Source organism: Canis aureus, chromosome 10, assembly GCF_053574225.1.
Source record: "Canis aureus isolate CA01 chromosome 10, VMU_Caureus_v.1.0, whole genome shotgun sequence".
Classification (NCBI taxonomy): domain Eukaryota; kingdom Metazoa; phylum Chordata; class Mammalia; order Carnivora; family Canidae; genus Canis; species Canis aureus.
The window spans coordinates 36,626,459-36,649,496 of NC_135620.1; the positions used below are offsets into that span (position 1 = coordinate 36,626,459).

Here is a 23,038-nt window from a genome sequence, read left to right on the forward strand (position 1 = left end):
CAGACCAAGACATATCATAATTAAACTGCTGAAACCACATATAGAGAGATTATTAAATGAGACAGGACAAAAGAAAAAATGGTACTTTGGGCAGAGGGGGGAAAAATAAAGGACTTAACAAACTTCTCACCAGAAAATATGCATGCCAGAAAACAATGGAATGGAAGGGCTAAAAGTGGGGTAAGAAACCCCTCTAACCTAGAATTCTATATTCAACAAAATGTCCTTCAAAAATGAAGGTGAAATAAAACTTTTCCAGACAAACAAAAGTTGAATGAATTCATTACCAGCAGGCCTGAATCACAAGAAATGTAAAAGGAAATTCTCAGACAGAAGGAAAAAGATATACATAAAACCAAGATCTAAAAAAAGGATTGAAAAGCACCAGAAATGGTAAGCAGATGGGGAAATTTTAAAAATATTTTTCCTACTTTTAAATTTCTTTCAAAGATAATTGACTGGTAAGAGAAAAGTAATAACAATGTTATTGTGAGCTTTGTAACACATGTACCAGTAAATATATGACATCAACATTCAAAAGGAAAGAAGAAGGAAATGGAAACAAAATGTTGTATGATTTTTGCATTATACATGAAGCAGAATAATATCTGAAAATAGACTGGCAAGTGAAAGAGGTATATTGTAGTTCTGAGAGAAACCATTAAAAAATTCAAAGGGGTACAGTTAATAAACCAATAGTGGGGGGGAAATGAAGTATTAAAGAAATACTAAGTTAATCCCAAAAAAGGCAGGAAACAGAAAACGGATAGGACAAATAATTTTTTAAAAAGTATGAGATGTTAGACTTCAAAACGACCATAATGGTAATTATGTTAAGTGTAAATGGTCTAAATCAGGAGTTCTAAATCCATGGGTTATGGCCCCTTGGCAGAAATCAAGACAAAACATCACACTGTATTAGTAATCATGGTATTGTTTATCCTCATTAAATCTGCAGGAAAAAAAGTCCCACTTAAGAAAACCTTCATGAAGCAGTAAAAATTACTGATATTATTAAATCATGATCCTTCAGTACACATCTTTATATTAAAAAAATCCCTCTTTGTCTCTAATAACATCTCTTGGTATAAAAATCTCTTTTTATCCAATATCATTACAGCTATTCTAGCTCTCTTATGATTACTGCTTGCATGATCTATCTTTTGTAATCCTTTTATTTTCAGCCTACTTATGTCTTTTATCTCTTGTAGATAGTGTATAGTTGGATCTTGCTTTTTTTATCCAGTCTGACCATCTGTACATTTCGATTGGAGTTTTTATTCTATTTACACTTAAGTGATTATTGACATAATTGGATTTATATATACAAATTTACTACTTGTTTTGTATATCTTACATCCTTTTTTTTCCCCTTCTATTCCTCTCCCACTGCCTTCTTTTGTCTTAAATATATATTTTTAGGGTACCATCTTAATTTCTCTACTAATTTTAAATTATATTTTATTGGATTATTTTCTTAGTGGCTATTTCAGTGATTAGAATCTTCACTGTAACTCACTACCATCTACTATGAATTAACACTAACTTAATTCCAGCAAAATAAAGAAACTTTGTTCTAATAGAAGTCCATCTCCTCTCTTCCTTTGTGCTATTGTGTATGTGTGTATATATCCATATCCATACATATATGTAATCTATATATTTTATATATATAAAATCTATGTTATAAACCAAACAGTATGGTATATAACCAGAAAGCTCTAGCAATTATAAATCTATACTCATCTAACAACAGAGTCCTAAAATACATGAAGCAAAAACTTGAAGAATTAAAAGAAGAAATATACAATTCAACAATATTTAGAGAGTAATGCTCTAATCTCAATAATTAAGATAAGACCTTGACAGAAAACCACTACAGATACAAAACACTTGAAAAAACATATTAACTAACTTGCCATAACTAACAAGAGAACACTACCCCAAACCAGAATATACATTCTTTTCAAACATATTTGTAACATTCTTCAAGAGACATCATATGCTAGGACAAAAACAAACAAACAAACAAAAAAACCTCAATAAATTAAAATAATTGAGAAACCATTTTCCAACCACAGCAGAATTAAAGGAGAAATCTATGGTAGAAATAAACTTGAGAAATTTCTAAATGTTTGCATAGAAAACAAAAATAGAGAAAACTAATGAAAACAAAAGTATATCATTAAAATGATCACAATACTGCCAAACCTTAAAGTAGAATAACAAAACAAGAAGAGGAAGACATTAGTAAAATTAGAAATGAAAAAGGGGGCATCACTACTGACACTACAGAAATTAAAAGGCTTCTATTATGAACAAGTTTATGCAACAAATTAGACAACTTGGATGAAAAAGACAAATTCCTAGAAAGACATAAATCCCCAAAACATGGAAAAACTTGAATAGACCGTTGATAACAAGTTAACAAACTGAATAAGTTAATTAAAAATCTTCTAGCAAAAAAAAAAAAAAAATCTTCTAGCAAAGAAAAGCCCACGTCCATTTATCTTCACTAAAATTTATCAATTTATCTTATGTTTTTAAGATTTTATCTTTTTGAGAGAAAGAGAAAGAAAGAGAAAGAAAGAGAGAGAGAAAGAGAGAGAGAGAGAGAGCATGAGCTGGTGGCAGGGTGGTGGTGGTGGTGAGCCTGGGGCAGAGGGACAGAAAGAGAGAGAGAAGTAGACTCTCCGCTGAGCAGGGAGCCTGACACAGGACTTGATCCCAGGACACCGGGACCATGACCTGAGCCAAAGGCAGACACTTAACCCACTGACCCATCCAGGTACACCTCATCAAATATTTAAAGAAATACAACCAATCCTTCATAACTGCTTCAGGAAGTGGAACAGATAATACACTGAGGATTATTCATACAAAAGAATAACACTCAGCAGCAACAACAAAAAACAAACTGATACAACATGAATGAATCTCAAAAACATTATGCTGAGCAGAAGCCTGTTAAAAAAGAAATGGGACATACTGTATAATTCCATTTATGTGAAGTTCTGAAAAAAAAAAAAAAACATGAGCAGCTCTTGTTTCAAATGGGTGGGGGTATTTAAAAATACCATTTCTTACATGAAGTCTACAATTCAAAAATATTGGTGAATGCTTCTGAAATTTTTAACAATAATTAGAAGAATTAAATGCATGCAAAATACCTCCAAAAACACAAGTAACCTTATAAATCAGATATGAAAAAATAAGCTATCCCCAAAAAAGTTGTGTTGGTGACACTTTGTACACCTAAAAAATTTAAACTTAGTCTCCCACTACACATTTATTACAAAAATGAAAGTTTATAGAAACTCCTCACTTCCTTTATGCTATTGTATGTGTATATATATCCATATCCATACATATTTGTAATCTATATATTTTATATATTTTTGAAATATATAAAATTCCAAGAATTTTGGAAGATAATTTGGTATTTCCTATCAAAATTAAAAATATGCACATCCTCTGACTTGTCAATTTTACTTCTAGAAATCTACCTAAAGAAATAATAGCAAAAGAGCAGAAAGATATTGTACAGAAATATTTACTGTAGCATTGTTACTAATAGCAAAAACAATTTTTTAAAAGGAATCCATTTGACGTCCATTATAGAAGACATAAATAAATTAAATAAATTATAGGAAACTGCTATAGGGAAATCTATAGAAAAGTTAAAAGAATCCAATAGATTATTATATCTTGATATGGATGATCACAAGACATATTATTAAGTTAAAAATTCAAATCACACAAGAGTTAGTAGAATCTCCCTTGAAAAACAAACCAACCACTCATGTGACAGATCTATGTATATATATATATGATATATGTGAAGGAAGGGTTGAGAAAGGACAGACACCAAATTATGGTCAGTAGCTACGTTGGTGGGAGAGTGAGAGTGGGGATTTTTCACATTTTGTTCCTGATGGTGGGAATTGCTATGGAGAAAGAAACAGAAGAGATGAGAAGAACTGTTGTGGGGAAGTTTATGTAAATTTAAGAAACTGATCAAACAATAAAATATTTTTCATGTTTACACAAAGTATAAAAACATGAATGGGATAATAGGTTTCAAATTTATAATAGTGTTTACCTTCAGTAAGGAGAAAGAAGATTCTACAAGGACTTGGGTACCAGAACATGGGGCTGACTAAATGCCCTCTTAGAGCTTATCTACCAGTGATCACCCAAATAATTGATATTATTTTTCAAAAATAAAAAAATGCACATGGCAAATGAATGGCAAAAATTAGAGTACTTTGGATAGATTGGTATTTTCCATATTGTGGGCACTTTTCCATACTGAGAATATATGAAATGCTTTCAAACATTTAAGAATTCTCTAAATCAGAAATAAGTTATAAGAAGTACAGACCACTCCAAAAAACTTGGTATCAGGTACTTCTAGTTGCCATTAAAATATGAACCTACTCAAAGGAATGAGGCTATTTGGCCTATAGTTACATAATTTATAGAACACATTTCATTAACTTGATGGTCATTACTTACTCATCAAGGATTCGTCATCCATAGTTTCAGTGTGGAACTATAAAAGCTCCACATCATATTAGACCCCTAATCAGTTTTTGCCATGAATCATAAGAAGTAGGGAACATTTTTAGTTATTTAAAAAAAAGTAAATTTCAGGGGTGCCCAGGTGGCTCAGTCAGTAAAGCTCCGACTCTTGGTTTCGGCTCAGGTCAAGATCTCAGGGTAATGAAACTGACACCTGTGTCGGGCTCTGTGCTGAGCACAGGTTCTGCTTGAGATTCTTTCCCTCTCCCTCTCCCTTCCCCTCTGCTGCTCTACTTGTTCATGCCCTCTCTCTCTAAAATAAATAAAATCTTTTAAAAATAGTAAATTTCAGTATTAAAAAGGATAAATATAATCCAGACCATGCCCAATTAAACAACTAACAACATACTTAAGTGCATATGTATGGTAGCATCTGAGTGTTTGGATTTGTATATTCCAAGTTCTCTATTTCCTGAATTATTCTGGCATTTTTTACATGCAAAACACATTGCTATTTGAGCGTTTGATCTAAGCAGAGGCATTTTTTTGAAGAAGATAGCTAATTTGAAAAAAAGAAAAACTAAACAAGAAAAGGACATGTAAAGAATATGCTGCAACTGATACAATTTTTTTAAGTTAGCTTAGATGTATTTTTTTTCTTCCAAACACATCCTGTATCCTTCCTCAGTCCTGTTTGCTCAGCTGGATGTCCACAGGGTCCAATTTTCCCTCCAATTGCCCTTGCACGCTAATATAATTGCTGCTCGTATGGGTAATTGGTCAGCCTAGAGCAGCATTTGTATGGATTTGTTCATCTACAGTATCTGGCAGCTTCTCAAATGGTTTCGCAATATTATACTATCATGCATTTTTAGTTTTTGTCTTTTTATAACAAGACTAAATAGATGTAAATCTTTAAGGATGCTATATTTAGCTGTTTCAAAAGTAGGAATACAAATGTAAGTTCTATTTAAGCAGCTACTGTTCCTTTCCACTTATCAAATATAGAGTAAATGAACTTGAGTCTCAAATGCATAATGTTTTGCCCTATCTTCCTTTCCTTCTTCCCTAGACATAGCCAAATTAAGTAGATCCAAACAAACTTTAGCTTAAAAAGGATAATAAGCCAGCTTCACTTAGTACTGCCCTTGATGAGTCAGTAAAAATGATTAATTTTATTAAATCTTGATCTTGGAGCACATTGCTAATATTCTGTTTGACAACATGGGAAGTACACATAGAGGATTTCACCTGTATTCCAAAGTACAATTGTTATTCTTGAGGAAAAGCACTGGTGCAACTGTTTGAGTTGCAAGCTGAACTAGCCATGTTTTTTATGGGACACTATTTTTTATTTGAAAGAGTAACTGACAAACTATGCTTTTTCAGATGTAAAAATGTAAAAAAATGAGAACTTTTTTTTTCAAAAATAAGCAAAATACTCCTGTCACTTCAAGGAAAACTATAGACAGTATGTGGTTACCAGTGATAAAATTCAACTTTTTAAGTAAAAAATAGGATCTTGAAAAATATAATGTATTACTAGGAGTTTAACAGATTTCTAGTATTTACTTCTCTGATAAGGTCAGTGGTAATATTTTTTTAAATTTAATCTAATTAATATTATAGAATGAACAGTGCAACACATGGAAGATCTGCATTATTCTAGTATTTTCCAAGTGACCAATGAACGGTGTCACAAAATCATGGAGGGGTCAAGAGAGCTTTCCAAAGGGAAAAAAGAGACCAGTGGATTTTAATATAACAAAATATGAAAAGTTTTTTGGGGAGAGTCTGGAAGACGGTGGTGTAGGAGGACCCTAGGCTCGCTTCATCCCATGAATACAACTAGATAACTATTGAACCATCCTAAATATCCCAGATAACCAACCTGAAGCCTAGCTGAACAAACTCCACAACCAAAAGTAAAGAAGAGGCCACACGGAAGAAGGTAGGAAATGCACAGACCCGGTTTGGAAAACAGCTCCTGGCCATTGTGGTTTGGGGGAGGAGAGCTGCAGTTGCAGAGGAGGGCAAGGGACAGACTGACGTACAGGGGAGTGCACAGAGAAAATGAGTCCAAACAGCAATTCACTTAGGAAGTGAGAGGGGCTGAATTTTGCTGAGTTCTTATAACCAATGGGGCTTAAAGCCTGGAAGGTTTTTTTTTTTATTTTTTAATTTTTTTAAAGATTGTATTTATTTATTCATGAGAGAGAGAGGCAAAGACAGAAGCAGAGGGAGAAGCAGGCTTCCTGTGGGGAGCTGATGTGGGACTCGATCCCAGGACCCTGGGATCATGACCTGAGCCAAAGGCAGATGCTCAACCACTGAGCCACCCAGGCATCCCAAACCTGGAGTTTTGAAGATCAGCCAGCTTGGCTCCAACAGAGCCAAGAAGCAGGGCAAAGAACCCACAGACATACATCATGGAAACAGCCATCTGAAGAGTGCCTTGCGCACACTGTGAGGAGGTTATTTGCTCATCTTGGAGCATGTTTCAAAGAGGTAGCCTTCACTGAGAGACTTCCTAGGAAGAAAAGAACTGGCAGGGGCCACTCCCTTCCCCCGCTTCTCAGCATAAGCACAGAGACACCTGTGGGAATCAGTGCAGTGCAGACACTAGCTACCTTACTTACACCAAGCCCCACCCCGGACACATACAGGTTCTGGGAGAATCACCCTTCCCAGTTAAGCTTGGCTCAGTCCCAGTGTGATTAGCCTCTTCCCTCAGAAGACCAGCCCAAACCTCCATCTATACCACATCTCCCCAGCTTGGGAGCTCTGTGGAGCCTTGGTTCCATCAAAATGGCAACAGTTTTCATTTCTTAAGCAGACCAGAGCACATCTATTTAAAACATGCCACATTCAGGCCAGGGAGCAAACACTGCCAATAACGGGGAAAAGGGAGCCAGCAGACTTACTGAAAAGAGAAAAGACCAAAATAAATTAAATCACAAATAAGTGAAGGAGTAGCAACCAACACTATAGAAATACAAACTATTATAAAAGAATATTATGAAAAACTATATGCCAAAAATTGGACAACCTAGAAGAAATGGATAAATACCTAGAAACACAAAAACTACCAAAACTAAAACAGGAAGAATTAGAACATTTAAACACACTGATAATCGGCAAATACATTGATTCAATAATCAAAAAACTCCCAACAAACAAAAGTCCAATACCAGATGGCTTCAAAGGCAAATTCTACCAAACATTTAAGAAGAGCTAATATCTATTTTTCTCTAATTATTCCAAAAAGTAGAAAAGGAAGGGAAACTTCCAAATTCATTCTATGAAGCCAGCATTACCTAATTGCAAAACCAAAGATCTCACTAAAAAAAGAAAAAGAAAAAGAAAAAAAGAACTACAGGCAAATATCTCTGATGAACATAGATGCAAAAATCCTCCACAAAATACTAGCAAACTGAACTTAACAATACATTTTTTAAAATCATTCACTGTAATTAAGTGGGATTTATTCCTGGGTTGCAAAGGTGGTTCAATATATGCAAATCAATCAATGTGAAATATCACCTCAATAAAAGAAAGGCTAAGAACCATATGATCATTTCCACAGGTGCAGAAAAAGCATCTGACCAAGTACAACACCCATTCATGATAAAAACCCTCAACAAAGTAGGTTTACAGGGAACACACCTCAAAGTGATAAAGGCTACATATGAAAAGCCCACTGCCAACATCATCCTTAATGGGAAAAAACTAAGAGCTTTTCACCTAAGGTCAGGAATAAGACAAGGATGTCCACGGCCACCACTTTTATTCAACATAGTATGGGAAGTCCTAATCACAGCAATCAGACAACAAAAAGAAATAAAAGGCAACCAAATCAGTAAGGAAGAAGTAAAATTTTCACTATTTGTGGATGACATGATACTATATATAGAAAAGCCAAAAGACTCCACCAAAAAACTGCTAGAATTGATGAATGAATTCAGTAAAGTTGCAGGATATAAAATCAATGTCTAGAAATCTGTTGCATTTCTATGCACCAATAATAAAGCAGCAGAAAGAGAAATTAAGAAAACAATCCCACCTACAACTGCACCAAAAATAGTAAGATGCCTTGGAACAAATCTAGGCAAGAGATGGAAGACTAGTACTCTGAAGACTATAAAACACAGATGAAAGAAACTGAAGATGACACAAAGAAATGGAAAGACGTTTCATGCTCACGGATTGATAGAACAATTGTTAAAATGCCTATACTATCTACACATTCACAATGCAATCCCTACTAAAATAATATCATTTTTTTTTTTTTACAGAACTATACCAAACAACCCTACAATTTGCATGGAACCAAAAAAGATCCCAAATAGCCAAAGCAGTCTTGAAAAAGAAAGGCAAAGCTATAGGCATCGCCATTCCAGACTTCAAGTTACATTTCAAAGCTGTGGTAATCAAAACAGTATGGTAATGGTACAGAAATAGACATATAGATCAATAGACCAGATTAGAAAACTCAGAAATAAGCCTACAATTATATGGTCAATTAATCTTTGACAAAGCAGAAAAGAATATCCTATGGGGAAAAAGCAGTCTCTTTAACAAATGATGTTGGGAAAAGTGGACAGCAAAATGCATAAGAATGAAACTGGACCACTTGCTTACACTATACACAAAAATAAATTCAAAATGGACTAAAGACCTAAATGTGAGCCCTGATAATACAAAAACTCTAGAAAAGAACATAGACAGTAACTTCTCTAACACTGGCCATGCAACATTTTTCTAGATATGTCTCTTGAGCAAGGAAATCACAGGCAAAAATGAACTATTTAGACTTCATCAAAATAAAGCTTCTGCACAATGATGAAAACAATCAACAAAACTAAAAGGCAGCCTATGGAATGGGAGAAGATTTTTGCTAATGACATATCTGATAAAGGGTTAGTATCCAAAATATATAAAGAACTTACAAAACTCAAGAAACAAATAATCCACTTAAGAAATGAGAAGAAGACATGAACAGAAATTTCTCCAAAAACGACATACAGATGGCCAACAGATGAGAAAAGATGTTCACCATCAATTATCAGGGAAATGCAAATCAAAACTACAATAAGATATCACTTCATATCTGTCAGAATGGCTAAAATCAACAACACAAGAAACAACAGGTGTGGGGAGGATATGGAGAAAAAGGAATTATCTTGCACTGTTGATGGGAATGTAAACTGGTGCAGGCACTGTGGAACAGTTAAAAATAGAACTACATTGTGATCCAATAATCAAACTACTGGGTATTTACTCAAAGAATATGAAAACACCAACTCAAAGGGATAAATGCACCCCTATGTTTATAGCAGCATTATCTGCAAAAGCCAAGATATGGAAGCCTAAGTATTCACCAACTGATGAATGGATAAAGAAGAGGTGGCATATATACAACGGATTATTCAGCTATAAAAAGAATGAAATCTTGCCATTTGTGATGACACGGATAGAGCTAGACAGTATAATGAATGCTATGTGAAATAAGTCAGAAAAGACAAGTATCATATGATTTCATTCATGTGTGGAATTTAAGTAACCAATGAGCAAATGAAAAAAGAGAGAAACCAAGAAACAGACTTAGACTCAACTATAGAGAACAAACAAATGGTTACCAGAGGAGAGGTAGGTGGGTGAAATAGGTGATGGGAATTAAGGAGTGCACTTGTGATGAACACTGGGTGATGTACAGAACTGCTGAATCACTGTATTGTACACCTGAAGCTAATAAAACACTGTATGTTTACTAAATGGAATTAAAAACTTAAGTTTCTTCATTTTATTTCCGGTTCCACATTGCAAGTAAAGTTTCAAGAAACCATCACTTAATGAGTTGTTGTGTAGCATCAAAGAATATGCATAGCCATTTGAAGAGACTATTAAAATGTTCACCTTTTCACAACCACACTATTTGCATGAGACCAGATTTCTCTAGATACTTCAAACAAAATAACAATACAACAGATTAAATGCAGAAACAGAGGAGATGTGAAATTTTTTAGAAAGGCAGATACTAGAGCTTTGAAAAAAATATATAAATTCAAGTCTCTAAATAATAATCACTTATGTTAACATGCAATGAGTTTATTATTGCTATTCCAATGAATAAATAAGCATTTAAAATACTTCTTAGTTTTAATTTTTAATAATAGTCAATAGTGATTAAGACGACCTGCAAAAACAAAAACTCTTTGAGGTCTGCAGTAAGTCTTATGAGTTTAAAGGAGTCCTCTGACCAAAAAGATATAAAATCATTGTAATTTAGCATCATCAAGGAAGCACAAGTATTGTAAATGTTGCTTAGAATCAGAACAAAAGAAACTGAAAAAGAAACAAGATTACAGTTTAGAATCTTTGGTTTGTCGGAATGCAACAATATTTGCCTTCAAAGTTTGTAGTTTTATTTGCAATTCCACCGTGTCATTTAAGTGTAAATCCAGAATATTTATCAACATAACCTTTCTGATAATAAAAACTTAAGAATTTTAAATAAAGTTAAGCCTGTATCTTTCCATCTCAGGGCAGCGTATATTCCTTCACTGTTTCTAAGACAAACTGATTGGTCTTCTCACATGGTATTTTTGACCAATCTATATTCATTAATATACACTTCACTTCTCCTTTGTGACTTTTACGTGGAAGTAGTTAGTTGAGACTTTGGAAATTTCTCAATAAAAAACTATCTAGAAACCATGAGACTACAACCCCATGGGAACAAAGGTGTTAAGTAATTTAATAACCCTGGCTCTAAAATGCCTAGATGTACACTTAAGCTTTCTGCATTATATGTCAATTATTCCTCAAAGAAAAAATATTTCTATAAAATAGTGTCTGGCACAACAAGTGGTAAATAAATTGGGTGACTGAATCTAGCCATCTGGGTCATCTCTAACACAAAAAATGACTGTGAATATTGTGTTTGTCAATTTCAACCTAGGATGCATACCTAGCTCTTCTTGATGTGTAATGAATTTTGAGATTATGGTAGAACAATATCCTAAAAAGGCAACTAATTATCAATAATCGTCCAAATTGCATAAAACTAAAAAAAAAAAAAAAAGGCCTATCATACACACTTGGTGCTGGAATCTAGAATTTGGGTTGATTTTAATAAAGAGGTGGGTGAGGAAAACAGTTCTATATTTTTAAAAAATATTTATTTAAAAATAAGATTTCTAAAAATACAGTACATAATACATTTCAAGAGAAGTAAAAATTCCACAATTTAAATTAAAAACAATCTGTAAAGAAAAACAGAAATATTACATGAATAAAAACTAAATTGCTAAAATTATTTTTAAAAAAAGACATTGTTCTTAAGGTAGATACATGGTTTTTCATTTTAAGAACCAGTGGAGACTTTTCATTTAAACAAGTACATCTCAGATACACAGCTCCTGCTTGTCATAATCTTCCCTATTTTCAACCTAGTCTTGAATCTTTCAACTGCTATTTTCTTTTTTACCATTAGCACTAGAAATGTTAGTGAAGATTTTCTTTAAATGCTCTTGAGGGATCAGACAAGGTAAAACAGACAATGCAGCAGCAGAACAGTCCTCAGATTTAAACATATTCACTGAATGAAAAAAACACCTGACATTTTTAAAAGCAGGATCTTTCTATGGCACTTGGAACACACCACCATTAAAAGGTGTTTTATCTTAGGGATAGAACACTACAGACAATTAGAGGTTGACACAAGTCCCCAAATATCACAGATTTTGCCCATTCATTAAACTTGCCAGTCAGATTTTTTAAAAGCCTACTCTGGGGACACACAGCTCATACAAACATGGTCATCAGTGCTCAAGCCTCCCAAAGCTTATCCTGCCGCCCGCCCACCCCACCCTGCCCCCATCATGTTAGCCTTGCAACCCATTTATCTGAGTATCTCTGATAGTACAGGAGATTCTTCCTATCATAACATCTTAGCTGCTCCATTCTACCTATGGTAAAGTAAAACTTCTTTTTAATATTCATCTCTGGACAACAAATTGTGGCGAACTATCCACTAACAAAAACTTGAACAAGTAACTGCATTCAACCACATTAATTGAAATAATACATAAACAAGTCAAAAAAAGCTCAGAACCAATATTGTAGCAACAGAATCTAGGAAATATATTATTGACAATTAGAGAGAGACTATTGGTTCTTCCCATTTTGCTTACAAATTTTCCTTTAACCTCTAATGACATGTACATATGTATTTCTACGTATATTAGAATGATCCTAAGTTATATTTCATTTCAGTTTCAGACTTGATCCTTTTTTTCCATTCAGAAATCACTGCAAAACCATATATTGTATCTACATTCAAGGAGAGAGTTTCAGTTGATTGAAAATAATGCAAAATATTCTCAAATGTGATTGTCTACTTTTCCAATACACCAACAATTGTCTTCTTGCCAGAAATCTTACCATTTCAGTTGCAGTTTTAAAGACACTAAACAAGTGTCCTGAAAATTTGTGGGAAAAAAATAAGGAACCAGATTAGTGTACATAGCAGTACAACATTTGGACAATTACAAATATTTCTAAAGGGTATTTTCTCACATTTTTTGTAAAATGAACCATTAAACAGAACTGGTTTTCAAAATAATCTTACTCTAACTTTTTATGTAAAATAAATAACATCCAGACCTCTTTTTTTTGTGTGTGTTTTGGTGAAGTTCAATTTTCTATTAATTGTTTTGCTTAAATCAAGGTACATCAATCTGCATTTCCTCTTAGGAAAGTGTGTGTGTATGCGCGTGCATGCGCAAATGTGTGTACACATAAATTTCTTAAGGTGTTCTTTAATTGTATCTTTATTTGCAAAATACATAAATGGCAACATCATTCTTTAGTGCCACTAAAGGTTAGGTACACCTCCACCCCCACACAGACACAGATGCAGGATTCTCATAATCAGAATGGGCCCTTCACTTTTCATTTTAGCATATTGTTTCAGCATTCATTTAAAGGGCTCAATAAACTATATAGCTCATGTATAGAAATAAAAGGAGAGTTCTTATTATTTTTTCACTTACTCCTGTAGAAATAAAAACAACATAAAAAAGTCTTGTGAAAAGTGTTCAATTATCTTTTCTAACCTCAGCCCATTAAACTATCTTTTAAAGTAGCCAATCTATATTAAAATACAGAAATGAAAAACCATAGTCATATGCCTAACTACAAAAAAAATTCCAAATGAGAGACATTTAAAACCAATTAAACTGAGGCAGTGTGCAAAATCTAAGATGTGATCATCAAAATTGTTGTTAGGAACACTGTTCACAAGTCTCCATCAACCAAAAATTAAGAAAAAAAAATTCACTCTTTGGTACAGGAATTACAAATGTCACTCAGTGCTAAAGTGAGTAGCACCAGGATGTTTTAGTTGTTGAGGTTGTAAAACACTAACACTAACTTCAGGCACCAGTAGGTTAAAATATCACCCGATGCATACTGGCAAGAATACAGAGCTTGCAATACGCAGACAATCTTTTCTTTTAGTTAACAGCCTATGCAATTAAACCCTGTGCTTAGTCAAACAGGCAAGCGAAACCACAAAAAGAGACACCCTTTGTTGTTGCTGTTTCGTCCACATCTGTTTACACGTAAAGCTATCAATACCAAAAAAGACTCAAGTGTTGAACGACTGTGGTAAGCACTATATTGCATGTTACAGCTATTCATAATACCAATAGGTTGGGTGGCCTTCCAGGGATCAAGAGCTCCCAAACAGCCCAAACTTCAAAGTGAAAAATCATCCTTTACATAGATATCGCTGATTTTCCCTCAGTGGCAAAATTTACTCTCTCTCACACTTAGTATCCTTTCACTGCAATGGGAGGCTTGTAAAAAAAGGACCTGTCTTTTCAAATGTTGGGCAACCTATTCATTTCTCCCCTGTGTTCAACAGCTCTACCTTTCACATTACTCATAACACTTCAGGTGAGTATATGCTACATAATTGTGATATTTAAAATTTAAAATAATTTATCAAAGGCATCTGGCCAACTGATGAAATCAGCAATATAAATAAAGTAACTCGAAATGCTTACATGCATTAGCAACTCTCACAGTAAAATGATATCAACAAGAGATGAGGATGAGGCTCAAATGATTGTAGCTGGGGGGAGGGGTTTCCTGATGTCCCAGAGACTGCACCCAGTCAACCCTGCTGCCCAGATGCTGCTCATCCATGTCCCACTGGCCCTCCCTCCATCTTTGTAAATTCCCCTACTCTCTCCATCCAGTTCTGGCTGCCCTCTATTCACTTCTACCTGCCATCCATGGTAGACAAAGGAAAAGGACGTACGATGGTAAAAACATATATATAATGATAATGGAAAATACGGGCAATATCAACAACTTAAGAACTGTAAGTTACACTGTTATTTCTGTTTCAAATCAGCACTAGCAGGAAGCATTACGACATCTGAAGAACAGACCAAAATGTAATGAATTTTGTTGCTAAAAATCGCACAATGAAAATGAAAGGAAACATCAGAGAAAACACTTTCCTGAAATTAAACCATCATCATCCCAAAGGCAGCAGAAATGCTAAATACTAGTTGATATATAAAATAACATGAGTTCAAAATACTTTAAGTTGCTTTTATCACTTTCTCACATTCTAGTATAGAATATTCTAGAATTCAAGTGAGAAGGGCTAAATTCAGAGCATAATGAAATTGATTTCTAGATAAATTGAGGATAATTCTTAGAGTAGAAGGTAACAAATGTGGACATTAAATAATACACCCATTTAATTGTTAATTATATGGTTAACAACACTAGTAAGTAGAATAGTAAGTAGAGTAAGTAGAATATACTAAATGTACCAGACTAACTACATTTGCCAATACTTATATTTCAAAAGCAAGAGTAGGTTGGGTAAAAAATCTAATACTTGTATTTATTAGTTAATTATTTAATGTTTGTAAGTATAAACTTTCCCAAATAAATTCTAGGTATATCTACATTTGTTAGAGATGATGTCAACAATTTATTTAATGAAGCAGCAACAGTTTAGTAAACTTGAGCTAGATAATCTATTCATACATAAAGCACAAGGGAAGTAGTTAGAGACTAGAAAAAAAGTTCAGGGACAGACTAGTAGCTCTGTTAACATTAATGCCGCTGTAAACCATGGCTGGACACACTGCAATTTTATAGCAACACATGTGAGAACAATCGAACTGCCCTCTGATCTAATACATAGAAAACTATGTGGCCAAAATCTAAATTACTTCACATTTCCTGGTTGGAAGTGTTATCCTAACCAAAGTCTTCGTGATTAGCTTTCAGAAATAATATATCCTTTTGGGTGAAACACACCTTCAAGTAATTACTTTTATAGAAGTGACTTGAAAAGGCCTGATGACGAATAGTTATAATTAGCCAGCATCCTTAGAGAAAAATACCTCTAAGCATCAGCAAAAACTCACCAATGTTCAATCTATCAGAAGTTTTAACTTAGTTGTTAAACTAAACATTATGTATTGTAATGTGCTCTACTTCCATTATTATTAAAAGTAAACTATGCTTTCTTCTGTTAAGAGTACCATCAACTAAAATGTTAAATATAGGTATCTCTTACACTAACCACAGATATTTTTAATACAACGCTTAGGCAAAATAGTATTTTTCTTATAACGGAACACCTTCACATATTTTAAAACTCCATGTCTTGGTTATAAAGTACTAAAAGCTCTTTAACTGAATGCCTACTATTTAGGGAATCCTGAACTCAAGTCAATTTTTGCCTGCAATCTTGGGCCCATAAGCATGTTTGTTCACAGAACAGAAGAACAAATATAATCATTCAAGAGGTGTAACTTAGAGTCTCTAGCTAAAAATATTTCATTTCCAGAAGCCCAACTCCAAACTTCACTGATCTAAAGCATCCTTTAACATATATTTTGCTTAAAAATGAAAGGGAATGTTTATAAGGAAACAAAGCGACCATATCAGTAATCCCACTGCTCATAACTATTTTCTGATGCTCAACATCATTACTTATTTACATCCAAAGTACATAACACAATGATTACCAAAGCTAGAGCTGTAACTCTGAATAAGATAATTAAAAAAGAATGCAGAAAGGTATAGAAAGAATTATTAATCTCTCGTTTTTAATGCAGTAGAATCAATAAAAAAAGTCATTCCAAAACTGAAATTAAAAAAAAAAAAAAACGTATCTTTTTTCGATATTGATTAAAACACATTAGGTACTTGCTTGCCAATGTAACTACAGTAAGGTTCTGTGTTTTGTAATAAATTGGTCATTTTAGGTAATGGCTTTCCCAATCCTAAGGACTTAATCTGCCCAAGTAAGATTTAAAATAAAATTCATGAAACGGTTTACATTTGTTTATCCTGATCTGACAGAAATTTCTAATTGAGAATAAAAAAATATAAGAATATACATAATGAAGCAAGGTAGTTATCACATTTATATGAGCTAGACATTGCCATCATAAACTGGAACAGACTGATTTTCATAGACTCTTACATTTTTGTACATACAATCCCCCTAAGCTCTGACATGTTCAGAATTAGGCTATACAACGAATTGCGGGGTAGTACATCTCTAGAGCCAGGATAATTATACCAATTAGCCAAAAGAGGGCGCAGACGGAACACAACTAGACTTCCTGCACTCCCTGGGAACCGGCTGGTTGGTTTCTTTCAAGTAGTGGCACAAGAATTACAAACCCAGTTAGGTGTGCTAACTTCGGAATACTGAAAGTTACAGCATACGGATATACAGATATGCTTTAATATAGATTCTTATATAAATAGATCGATATAGAGCATTTCTGCCATTCAAACAAAATAAATATATGCCTTGCTTAGTGTATCAGTTTGTATCCCAGTAACTTAGAAGAGTAAGGTGGCAGGATCAAGACCAGGGAGGTAAAGAGAAAGGAGGGAAGAAAATGTGCCTAGAAGTGGTATGTCTGAGAAAACTAAAAACAATCTTCGGGAAAGGGACCACCTCTGGCTCTCATTGCTAAGGCAGAGGTTGGCACTGCGGACCTCCCAGGTACATAACTTTAAGGTAGTTACTGCTACTACATGAAGTATAAATATGTCCGTAAAGCTCTTTAGGGGGTCTACAGTTGGCTTTGCTTTTGCTCAAGGTTCTCATTTGACAGGAATGTATACAGCATAAGGCATTTGACTGATATCTATCTATATATCTACACATTACCTCCCTATTAACAGTTCTGTCACCAGACCAAATTTGGTCAATATGTTAGCTTGCACAAAACCCAACTCAGTTGCCTGACACGAACATACTAATTTTGTGATTCATTAAGCTCTATAAATATAACTTCTCATATTAAATTTACTATGCATCTTATCAGCACCAATAAATATTTTCATCTGCCACGTCTAAATTTTTAAATAATAAAGTACTGCAGTCAGAACATGAAAGACATGGTATTTATATCTCTGAGAACAGCTTATTCAATTATTTTAGAAGGTATTTACAATTCCTGAAAGAACTAACTACAGTAGAGTTAACTGGCTGACAATGGAAATCTGTTTCATGATTTCTCAGGTATGACTCCCTACTCTCAGAACTAAAAGGAAAATATTGATATGCTCCAAGAACAGCAGACCTCTTCAATCTTCTCTTCAAGGCAAAGACTGTGAGGGCATACACTTTCTAAAAAGATATATGGATTTTGCAGTATTCTCATGGAAAGAATATAAAAGCTGAATTTCTTTTCAAAGCATGCTAAATGTCTTTTCACACAAATCATCTATGCTTTCCAAGAGACCATCACCATTAGAAATTTAAATTTGTATAAGCTAATGATAAATATAGATCATTATGTTTTCTTATTTTTAAGGTCATTTCTTAACGTTAGCTACTAACAAAAGGTATGTCAATCCAAATTTGTAGTTGGCTGATTAAAATTTCATTTCAATGTGGGTGATTATAGGTACGCAAGAGTTACTTATTTTTACTTGCAACTTCCTATACAGTTTCATTATGAGTTGGCCAATACCTATACATATAAACGTCCAATATGTAATTTTAGATGTACTAGTAGGTAAAGAAAAAAGTACATATGTTTTTCAAAAGCACAATATTCCTCTTTATACTGTACATTATATATTATCTAGTTACACTAGTATTTTAAAAACATATGCATTCTAATACAACTGTACTAGAAAAGGTATCTGTGGAATTATTGCAAATCCTCTACCCTTTTTGCTCACCAAAATCTTAGGGTAAAACAGAATACATGCCTGTGTGGTCAAAAGTTCCATCTTGGAGCATTTTAACAACAACCAATAATCACATCAGTACCGGGAAAAGAAACGGGAAAGGCTAATATGGGAAAAAATCTTTCCTTTAAAATAAGGTAGGTAGTTGGGTGCTTTATTTTAGTGGTGTTTTTATTTTGTTTTTGGTGAAGAGAAAAACAGAAAACATTAGAGAGCTACTTCTAAGAAAATACTGCCCTTTTTCGGTTGTTTTTGGTTTTTTGTTGTTCAATTCTATGCTGTATTAAAAGAATCCTGCAGCACATGTAAAAGGCAGTATTTATTACTACTTAAGCTATTATGAATGTGAAAAAGAAAATTTACATAGAATATAAGGTGTATCAACTTTTGTAAACCCGAAGCATTAAATTCAGATTTGGTTAGTACTGCTTAAGAGTGAAAAATTTAAATAAACATCTGAAATTTCCCATAAATTAAAACCTATAACACTGTCAGTACTAAAAAAAAAAATATGTACAATTATTTTATCTCAATCACCGCCTTTTGGGTTTAATAATAAAAGCATTTAAAGAAATCCCTGTGGAAAGCTAATTTGAAAGTAAACATGCTTTAAAACTTAAATATAGATCTCGTATTAGTCCCACAACAGGATCAAGATCACTATTAAAATAAAGCCTGGGGCACATTATGATGCCTAAGATTGGTGGGTGGATTTTAATTGACTTGAAGACTGTCATAGTTCTATTATCAGAAAACCTGTAACGCATTTCCAGCATGGAGGACCCATCTGTGCCCACCATCCATCTGTTTAGACGTGATTGGCAAAGTGGTAGGGAACTCGCAGTGGTTGCCTCTGCCTGAAAGGAATAAACCACAGGATCTTCCAACGAGTGCCAAAAACTTCTGAGAAGGTCTGCTGCCATGGCTTTCGGGGCCTCGATCTACAGAAGACAGCATTATTAGTGAAAGACAGCACTCCCATGGTGCACTTCAGTCAGCTAAAACAATACAGGTTGGCTGGGGATCCATTACTGGACTCTGATGAATTGTGTCCCAGCATCACAAATACAGCTTTTCTTTCATTATGGCATGCAGCTGAGTTTTAACTCTGGCTAGCATATATTGTATCTGTGTCGTCAATCAACCTAGGGCAACTTTTGAAGCAGAGGAGAGTCTCAGGATTAACAGGATGTGTGTCAACAACACAGTAGCAAATCTCTTTTGATGTACTTTCAGGACAAATAATTTAACTTACTTTAGTTAGACAAGTAACAAGAATGATCAGTACTTATTTTGTTTGAAAACTATCATGGCTTGAAGACCCCTACTGTAAGACTGGATTATGCTTGTCTAGCTCAGGCTTTAGACAAGGCACCAAGAAAAAGTCATCATTATGTTATCTTTCCACTACATGCACACATTTTTCAAATGTGGCCAGCTGTTTCCATTTTTAAATAAGAGCACCACAGACTTCGCTTTTATACTTACATTTCTTCACAACAGTTTGACATCTTTTCAATAGATGTTGTATCCTATTAAAAATTAAAGAAAAATTATACTCAGATGTAACAAAGTTATCAAGGCTTTCTTCCATATCTACTTTATGAACCTTTTCATCATATTCAGAGAATATTCTAAAGATTTAAACAGTTTACATATGGGTACTAAGAATTTTAAATTAACTGCATACATTGCTGAAATCCCCTTGACAAAAACAGAATGAACATTACACTGTGCCAAATTAAAAAAAATTATTCAATTACAAAACCTCACAAAAATTGTAGGAGTCTCACTTTATTAAAACATAACCCTTTATTATATTTGCTTTCTTTGATAATTCTTTTAAAAGTCTAGGATTTATTTTTAATTCAACTGTTAGTGAATAGGCACTAAAAATTAAATACCAAAATGATGAATTAAAGGCACTCATGAACAGAGAACTGCCAAGGGCCAAAGAGTGCTACTGGTTCTGGATTTCTATAAACAAATACAAATCCAACAAGACAATCTATGCATTTGCCACATATTACAGCATCTATTATTCTGAAAAGTAAACTTTTTTTAACACAAAAAATCAGTATCTTCATAATAATACAATTTTATGTATTTTCTATAGAGCTCTAACACAAATATGTGAGCAAAACAATTTAACGAAGAAAAGACCGTTTTCTAGACATGCTGGTTTCATGTACATTAAGAGAAAAATCCATCCTCAATCCACTGAGAAACCGTGACAGTACGTAATATCCAAATAATCAAAACACAAATCACACAATCTTATTGTAGACATATATTTATATCTTAAGCATACTTCAAAGCACTACAAAGAAAATACGTTCTTTTAAATATATGAAAAAAGGCAAGTTTTCCTCCTCTCATCCTCTAATAGCTTGCTCACATATGGCAGGTGGACTATGCTGTTATTAAGCAGTACTATTCATGCAAATATCTGGGGTGACAACTCCAATGCCAAGAACTTCTTTGGTTGTAAAACTCTCTTCCAATGATACTAATAAAAAACACTCTGACTTTAAAAATCTCTTTATAGAAGTTACATCAATGGCTCACAATATTAAGTTCTTAATGTATGAACAGCTGAATAACTATAGTTAGCCCACAAATGAGAAAATTATTTTTTTAGATGACAAAGTCACCAATAGCAGTGTTTCATTTCCATATTTCCTGGGAATTTGTGACAAGATTGTAGATTAGCCACATATTCCATATTCATTAGTTTTCCTATCGTGCTTTGAAATTCATGGTATCCAATGACAAGTCTATTTATAATTAACTTTTCTCAGCTCTGTTGCATAATTTCCTCAAAATAACATTTTACTTTGTGACAACACAGTCTGCAAATACATGAGAACGTTGATTATGGGCTTAGCGGAAAGTGGGGCCTCTGCTTCCACATCTGTATGGAAAGTGAATGAAGTAATTTTAACGGGTTCTTAGCAATGATGGGTGACAGGTTGCCCCAAAACAATGAAGGCAGGTTGTGCAATCAGGCAAAAGAAAAACAGGACAGAGGTCTGTAAGTGTTCCTAGGACAGGTAAGTAAATGGCCTTAAATCACACTTGCAGAGAATACTTACAAACTATTTTGAGATAGGAAAGGTGACTGACTACAAAGTCACTACTATACCTAGTATTATTGGAAATTTTTACTATGCATAAATTTACAATTTGATTGAAACTTTGAGGAACTTATTTGTGGCAGTAAAAGAATCAACTTCAAAGTCTTTGGATTCAGACATTACGAAAAGCTTTTATTTCCAAGTGCTTTTGATATCTTTCCAGGATCTGGTTCAAGAAATAAGTAGAATAGTACCTGTTAAGTCACCATAAACAGATGGTTATTCTATCAAAGAATGTGATGTTTACCATGATGTTTTGAACAGGATTTGTGAGGCTAGCCAAAAAAAGGTGTTTTTCCCCTCTATGAATAGCAAATGATTATTTCTCTGAAACTCAGCTATCAAGAATACTATTGTAAGAAAAAAAATACAATTTGTATTTGAATAGCCAAACATGGCACAAATATGTCCTTGTGTTGCTCAGAGCAACACAAGTTATCACGCTACCACATTCGTAAACACGATAGGAATTGCAAACCATAGGAGAGAGGGTTCTACTGGCAGAGAACACTGAAAACCACAACTTAGTGCCAAAAGTGCCAACTGAGCCTTCATATACTGTTTGTTTTGTGCTGCAAAGCAGGGAAATGTGGGATATTTTAGAAAAAAAATAAAAATAAATAAAATAGATGTTGGTGCAGATTATTTCATTCAGCATGAAAGATTCAATACCTTTAGTACCGTCAGGAAAGATACTCAGAAAACTTTGTTCTTCAAAGAATGATAAGAAACAAGGTTTTTTTGTTGTTGTTGTTTGTTTGTTTTTAGAAACAAGTTTTTATAGTATGTTGTCTACAATTGGAATAGCTTACCTCCAGAAAAATACGTCATGACGATGGGTCTAGTGACTAAAATATCTAAGACTTCCATCTATCTGCATAACTAAGAGATATATGAAAATCCCTTCCTATTTTATTTTTAGAGAGAGGGAAGGGGAGGAGAGAAAATGAGCATGTGCAAGGGAAGGGGGTGGGACAGAAGAAAAGGGAGAGAGAAAATCTGAAGCAGACTCCACGCCCACTACAGAGCCCAATATGGGGCTTGATCTCACAGCCCTGAGATCATGACCTGAGCCAAACTCAAGAGCTTGATGCTTAACCAACTGACTCACCCAG

The 23,038-nt window shown here is 33.9% G+C and overlaps 1 protein-coding gene across 1 annotated transcript in view; it reads right to left on the bottom strand.

Moving 5' to 3' along the window:
• Window positions 1–11,683: 11,683 nt before the first annotated feature.
• ZDHHC21 (zDHHC palmitoyltransferase 21) overlaps window positions 11,684–23,038 on the bottom strand; it is a 67,174-nt gene continuing 55,819 nt past the window's right edge. Inside the window, exons 8-9 of the mRNA XM_077912001.1 lie at window positions 20,275–20,318; window positions 11,684–19,727 (exon numbers count right to left, since the gene is read on the bottom strand). Of these exons, the coding sequence (XP_077768127.1) occupies window positions 19,595–19,727; window positions 20,275–20,318 (177 nt within the window). The 3' untranslated portion in view covers window positions 11,684–19,594. The remainder of the gene's footprint in view (window positions 19,728–20,274; window positions 20,319–23,038) is intronic.